Source organism: Cordyceps fumosorosea (genome assembly GCF_001636725.1).
Source record: "Cordyceps fumosorosea ARSEF 2679 chromosome Unknown scaffold_115, whole genome shotgun sequence".
Lineage (NCBI taxonomy): Eukaryota > Fungi > Ascomycota > Sordariomycetes > Hypocreales > Cordycipitaceae > Cordyceps > Cordyceps fumosorosea.
This window is the reverse complement of record NW_017387415.1, coordinates 4,283-11,663: the sequence shown is the minus strand read 5'-3', so window position 1 is coordinate 11,663 and position 7,381 is coordinate 4,283. Positions and strand designations below refer to the sequence as shown.

Here is a 7,381-nt window from a genome sequence, read left to right as displayed (position 1 = left end):
TTATTATCTTTTTTAAGTTATTTAACTCTTACTAAGAGTTTCTAAAGGGTTTTAGAGGTATTATTAGTAGGTTCACTTATAGTTAATATCTTAGTTATCTACTTAAGGTTTCTTATAGTAACTCACTAAATAGGACTAATTAAAATATAATAGTGGCTTAACCCTAATCTATAGTAGGTCTATTTTTTAAGTAGAGAGTTAGATAAGTACACACCTAGTATATATATAAGTAGATATTATTATATAAGTTATATTAGGAGTTTACTCCTAATAGTAGAACTATTACTTAGATTAATTAGTAGAGATCTAGTCTAGCTATTTACTAGAAATCCCCTTCTTTATATATCCATCCTATCCTCTATTATATTACTTAGATCACTTAGCTTACTCTATAATCCTAGTGATCCTAGATTAACGCTAGATTACTATAATCCCTAGTGATCCAGTCACGTGACTAGTTCCTTTATTCCTACACCCCTATAAGCGCCCTATAGTCACTTCCTTAGGCCGCCCTACCCCTTATCTGTAGCACCTTAGTGCATCTATAACACTACTATAAGTATATTATAAATATTATATATTTATTATTTAATTATAATATTTAATTTTAAAATATAAAAGTATTTAAAATATAATATAAATAATTAAAAAGTATATAAATATAAATAATTAAAATTCCTTTATTCTTACGCCCTTATAAGCGCCCTATAGTTACTTCTTTAGGCCGCCCTACCCCTCATCTATAGCACCTTAGTGCATCTATAACATTATCGTTAGAAGTGGGCGAGGTTAGGTGGCCCACAGGTGGGTGTGGCCCACAAGTGGGTGGTCAACGTTATCCGATAATACCTAATTCGTACAGGTACGACCTGTTACTAGGTTAAAGCACTAGACTCTCAGGATTAGAATTACGTCCTAAAGCTCAAATGGCAATGGGCCTTAGATCGTCCCGAAGATGAGCTTCTAAATTTAGCCAAGGAGAAATGTTCATGGGGTGCTGTATCCCTAAATTACTTCAAGGAGCTGGAGACTACCGGCAATTTGGGGCGTGGTCTTCGATAGGGACCTCAGAGAAAGTTTGTCACCCCGTCGAATGGCGACAGAGACAAAATCGACCTATATCCTCGAAAACTTGGCGGCAGACTCCTTCAATGCACGGAAGAAATAGAAAAACTTCTTTAGAAATCGCACCCCTGGTCTGCGCGATTACTTCTTCCCTCGGCAGACCCCTCCATACGTTGCAGTCTGTTGTCGAACTGCTGCAAGTGTTTCGGGACGCCATCAAGTGTCATCAGTCGCTCTACTACGATGCCAGAATTCTCCACCGCAATATTTCGCCTGGGAATATCGTCATGGTAGATCACCACCATAAAGGACAGCCGAAGGGAATTTTAATCGACCTCGATTCCGCCATCAACCTTGACGAGCCATATGAAGCAGACTTTGAAATTACTGTCACCAGGTCATTCATGGCAATCGGGGTGCTGAGAAACGAACCCCATACTTGCCGACATGACCTGGAGTCTTTTCTCTATGTCCTCCTATGGACGGTAATAACGAACCGCGCCGAGGCTCCGCCTGAGGGAAGCAGGCTTTGGCAATGGAGCAATGGCGACTGGGAGGAATTGGCTGGACGCAAGTCCCTGGACATGGCCGGCGAAAACATTGGAGACATTTTGGGCGAGTTCGGCAGCCAATTCGATTAACTGAAGTCCCTGGCGGAGCAACTGCACCAAGTTCTGTTTCCTGTACGGGATAGCACTGACGGCACGCCTGTTGCCGATGACAACTTATGAAGGAATGATTGCGGCGTTTGAGGGAGCTATTGCGTTGGAGGGCGGCGGAGTGCCCTGGAGGTAGACGCGTAATACAGAGAGAAGATGACAAGAAGAAGAAATATAGACAGAATAATAAGCATAAAAAAATAAGGAACATAAAAAGGATAATAGAGACAAAGAGAATAAGAAAATAAAAAAACATAGGTTATTATTAAGGTAAAGTACAGCGCTGGTAAGGACCTTAAAAAGGGACATCTGCATAGGGTAAGGAGATGAGTCGGTATGTCTTGCCTAATCTTGACGCCACCTTTTGGTGTTGTGGGTAAGGACCCCGGTTTCTGTTGTTCGATAGACAAAGACTTCACATTGCGCACACGTGCCGCTGTAAATTTGTGTGACGGGAGAAATAAAGCGTGATGAGATAGTGTGGCTGTCGTACCGCGTGAGACTGCCTTTCTTTCTGTCCAAGTCTAGCAGCGTCCAAGCTCTTAAGAACACGACCCGGTTATCCAACGAGACCGTGTGCAATGCTAGTTTCAAAGGCCTTCGACTTGGACAGAATATACTCGTGTCATTTGGTGGTTCATCATGGATCTCCATTCGTACCACAGAAAGTTTGAAATGGAAATCGGCAAAGGACGAGCAAGGGCGACGCCACCAAGAGCCTTAGCTGGCGTGATGGCGTGAAAGAGTAGTATTTTGATAGTATGTAGTGTGTCGCAGTAAAGTAGATGATTGACAATTCTTCATGAAAGGGGAAAATCAACAGTTGCATGATGAGTAAATACATATTTGTCTTTGTATGTAACGAGAGAGGCTTATGAATTAGGAAGGTAGCTTCTCAGGTAGTGATGTTGGCTATCAAATAAGGCGTCAAAAAAGGCATGTATCATTCTCCCACTAATAACCGCTCCACCTGCGGCCTGCCGTATAAGGCAGGAGCCTGTAACGTAAGTTAACCACCAAGATGAATCTCAGTTAGCCCTTGCATCATGGGAATTAGCGCATCGATCGCTAAGAGGCAACGTCCCCCGCCCCCGCATAGACAGGAAAATCACACCCCAGATCAAGCAGCTTGAACCAGTAACCTCATTCTCATACCAGGGAGCGACGTCGCCACCTTTTTCGGTATGAACTGAAACAATCTAGGCCGCTTCTTAACTGTTGTACTAGTTACGTAAATGCTGCTTGCATCGGCTGAGAAACCTGATCTGCATGGGCGGCGATTCAGGGTAGCATGCTAAACGGGCCGATTGGCTGTGGCGATGACTTCCTGACCTTGGCCCTTCCACATCTGCCGTTTCTTCGAGATTGCCGCCTTTCCGTGATTCTCGCCTCATTAGTTAGTTATATTCTGTCATTATGCCTATAACATCGCCATGGCGCCATCAACCAACCCCCCTATCTACTTTGCTCAGCTTGATTTGAGCACCATCACGCCTGATTTCACTACTTGTCAAAGTCATAGAAAGACATTTACTTTGACTTGCACTCGCACAGTCAGTGCGGGTTGCACAGATAATCTCAATTGAACGGTCATTGTGCCGGATGAGATAGTGACCGTTCTGTCAGTGTTTTTGTAACACGTCCGAGTGCGAGCCATGATTTTGTACAGGTTCTGAGGTTCAATTGTAATATGTGCAATCTAGGTCAGTACTAGGCTGTAAACTCTTCAACCGAGGAACCGCGCAATCTCGCTTATGACGAGGAAACAGTCGCTCAAAGACAAAGGTAACGAGCCTACTACAGTATGAGAAGGTGACGAGTCTTCGGCCCGATAGCTCTATCAACTTACTTTGGAAAGTGTACGTTGTATGTGGAGATTGCAGCAACGGTTTCATTCACCTGTATCGTGGCGCTGATGGGATTCTTCAATGAAATCCGCCTCAATTTTGTAAAGTGCATGCCTAAAATAGACGAACAGTAGCTATATTTTAACTATATAAAGACATGAAGGAGTCAACTACTGACTTGACAATTCTCACAAAGTAAGCCCTGCCTGTTTTGCAATCATGGTAGCGATCAAGTCGCTCGCGCTTATTTTAGCCACCTATGGCGCTGCTGCTCTCGTTAACGGTAAATATGCTGTGGCCTATGAACAATCTCCACTCTCTATCCAATCATTTACGACCTTGAAAGTTCAACCAGGGCTAACTAGTTATTCAATAGCTGGCATGCCTGGCAACGACAGCTGGGCTGAAGCATACGAGAAAGCCGCTGCGCTTGTTGGCAATATGACGTTGGAGGAAAAGGTCCAACTCACTGGTGGAGTTGAAGGGGAACAGAACGGTTGTGTGGGAGCCGTCGCTCCCATTCCACGACTTGGCTTCCCCGGCATGTGTCTAAGCGACTCGGGAAATGGCGTTCGTGGTACGGATCTGGTCAATGGCTACCCCAGTGGCATCTCCGTTGGATCGAGGCAAGTATAGTCGCTCGAAGTTATACGACATTTTCAACATGGCTAATCAGCTTCTTGCAGCTGGAACAAGGACCTCGCATACCAGCGTGGCGTGGCCATGGGCGCTGAGTTTAGAAAGAAAGGTGCCAACATAGCGCTGGGCCCCATGGTCGGCCCAGTCGGGCGTACTGTCAAAGGTGGCCGCAATTGGGAGGGCTTCACGGTTGACCCTTACCTCTCAGGGGCGCTGGTTAGGGAAAGCGTTATTGGGATCCAGGAACAGGGAGTTATGGCCTCCACAAAGGTAAGTCTTTTCGCCTGAAAAAGGATAAGGGGACGTTGCTAACCCTGGAAAAAGCACTACATCGCAAACGAACAAGAGACCGACAGAACCCCCGACGAAGGGAGGCTGGCCATCTCGGCAAACGTTGATGACAAGACCATGCACGAGTTGTATCTCTGGTATTATTATTGCTATCAAGACGAGAGATGCGGCTGATTGACTGTTTCCAGGGCATTCCAAGACGCTGTCAAAGCAGGCTCAGCGACCATCATGTGCGCTTACAACCGCATCAACAGCACCAACGCCTGTGGCAACGACAGGACCCTCAATGGGCTCCTAAAGACTGAGCTTGGATTCCAGGTACTTTGACTGAGCCTTATCACGCGCGTGCGTCCTACTAATTTAACGCATCAGGGTTTTGTCGTCTCGGACTGGGGCGCGCAGCATAGTGGTGTCACCGATGCTCTCGCAGGCTTGGATATGGGAATGCCTGACACGGAGGGTTTCTGGGGTAAACTTCTCGTTCAGGCCGTCAACAATGGCTCGGTTCCAGAGGACAGGGTGACAGACATGGCGACGAGGTGAGTGTCAACCCTCTGGCCCAACCATCTCGTGTATTTGAGACTCATAAGTGCAGAATCATCGCAGCGTGGTACCAGGTCCATCAGGACAAGGACTTTCCAACCCCGGGAATCGGAATGCCAGTCGATGTCCTCCAAAATCACACCGCTGTGGATGCTCGCGATCCCGCAGCTACAGCCGTCCTCCTCCAGGGAGCAGTCGAAGGCCATGTCCTCGTCAAGAACGACAAGCAGACTCTGCCCTTCAACCAGTCGCTCCAAAAGCTCTCCATATTTGGATACTCGGCCAACACGCCGCCGCTCGCATACCCGACCGAGGGAGATACTCTTGCTACCTGGCTATTTGGCCAGGCTCCCATATGGGGCGTTGATGTATACTCAAGCGTGATCGGGCCCCTCGGGACACTTTGGGGCGGCGGCGAATCTGGGGCCATCACGCCTTCAGTCTTTGTCTCGCCACAGGATGCCCTCGTTGCCAAAGCAGCCCAGGCCGGATTCACATTAAAGCAGGACCTAACGTCGGCGAAGCCTGTTGTGGATGCCGACTCTTCTGCTTGCATCGTCTTTGGCAACGCCTGGTCCTCTGAAGGTTATGACCGCCCGGGCCTCGCAGACAACTACACCGATACCATGATCAACACTGTCGCAGACCAGTGTTCCAGGACCATCGTGGTGCTCCATAATGCGGGAGTGAGGCTTGTCGATGGCTTCGTCAACCACCCCAACGTCACCGCCATCATCTTTGCCCACCTTCCCGGCCGAGAGAGCGGCTCAGCACTCGTCTCCCTCCTTTGGGGCGACTCTAACCCTTCGGGTAAGCTGGTCTACACAGTGGCGAAGCAGGATGAGGACTACGGGCCACTCCTCAACCCTGTTTCCAACATTAGCAACCCGGATCCTCAGGCAGACTTTACAGAGGGTGTTTACCTGGACTACAAGTACTTTGAGAAACACCGCATCGAGCCTCGGTACGAGTTTGGCTTCGGACTGAGCTACACCAGTTACGACTACTCTCACATCACAATCCAGAGCCCCAGTGCCAGCGCAGCTAATGAGTATCCTACCGGACCTATCGTTAGTGGCGGTCAGGCAGACCTTTGGGACCACATCGCTACCGTTACCGCCAAAATTGGCAATAAAGGGAGCGTTGATGGTGCTGAGGCGGCCCAGCTGTACGTGCGCTTTCCCGGAATGGACGCGAAGCAGCTTCGTGGCTTTGAGAAGCCGTACCTCAAGGCTGGAGAAGAGACGGTCGTGTTGTTCGATTTGACCAGGAGGGATCTTAGCGTTTGGGACACTGTCGCGCAGAAGTGGAAGCTGGAGAGAGGGCGCTATGAGGTGTATGTTGGGCGAAGCAGCTCGAATCTGCCGCTAAAGACGTACCTGACCATTTAGATGAATGGTTTGGGCTGAAGGAACCAAGATGTAGATAGGGTTGATTGTTATGAACGAGCTGAGTTGAATTTAATTGCCTTTTATAAGTACAGGTTAGTGTGGATATCCCATCTTCAGGGTAGTACACACATACCATAGAAGCTATCCCTATATAATATAGAGACTAATTCTAATAATATTAAACACCCCCTAATTAATAGCCACTTATTAACTAGTAAGTATATATAAATATAATATATAACTTTAAAACTATATAAATATTTTAAATAAATTTAAATAAAATATAATTAAAAATCTATATTAGAATTTAAGTTAATTCTTATTTAAAATACTCTTTTTAGTAGTTTTAAAATTAAGTTATTTTTTAAAGATTTATATAAATTTCTTTATATTTATATTTTAATATATTAATTTATTAAAAATATTCTTTTACTAATATTTATTATAAAAGGTTTAAAAAGTCTTTAAAAAGTCTAATATTAAGGACTAGCCCTACGGCTACTATGAGAAGGCGTTAATATAAGGCTAAAATAAATCTCTTATAGAGGAAGAGGCAGGGAGGTTATAACAAAGTGGCTACTATACATAAGGGGGAGTCCCCCCCCCCTATTAGCCCTATACCTTAGGCCACTAGGCTATTAGTCTAGCTAGGCTGTGGCCTAAGCTCTTATATAGCCCCCCCGTCGTGGTTATAGAAAACCCCTCTATAGTGCCCCTTAGCTATTATAACGTCGCCCTCTATTAGTTATCTTATCTAGAGTCCCTTTTATAATAGCCTTATCTTTATTACTTATTTCTTATACGTGCTACTATAGAGGGTATTCTTTTAGGTTAGTAGTAGCCTATTATTTATTCCTTCTAACGTAGGTATTATATTAGTACGCGCCTAATAGCCTCTTTTTAATCCTAAGGAGGGTGTTACTTTATAGATAGCTCTTTATTAGGA

At 45.6% G+C, this 7,381-nt stretch overlaps 2 protein-coding genes across 2 annotated transcripts; both read left to right on the top strand.

Moving 5' to 3' along the window:
* Nucleotides 1–1,151: 1,151 nt before the first annotated feature.
* On the top strand, nt 1,152–1,706 carry ISF_09972 (serine/threonine-protein kinase Sgk2; the record flags this gene model as incomplete). Its single annotated transcript, XM_018853571.1, has 1 exon — nt 1,152–1,706. The coding sequence occupies one exon, from the start codon at nt 1,152–1,154 to the stop codon at nt 1,704–1,706; it is 555 nt and encodes a 184-aa protein (XP_018699242.1).
* A 2,084-nt stretch (nt 1,707–3,790) lies between these two features.
* ISF_09971 (glycoside hydrolase family 3 protein) lies at nt 3,791–6,435 on the top strand (the record flags this gene model as incomplete). The annotated part of the gene is made up of 7 exons (XM_018853570.1): nt 3,791–3,854; nt 3,948–4,148; nt 4,248–4,480; nt 4,535–4,638; nt 4,690–4,819; nt 4,874–5,040; nt 5,097–6,435. The coding sequence occupies 7 exons, from the start codon at nt 3,791–3,793 to the stop codon at nt 6,433–6,435; spliced, it is 2,238 nt and encodes a 745-aa protein (XP_018699241.1).
* Between the last annotated feature and the right edge of the window lie 946 nt (nt 6,436–7,381).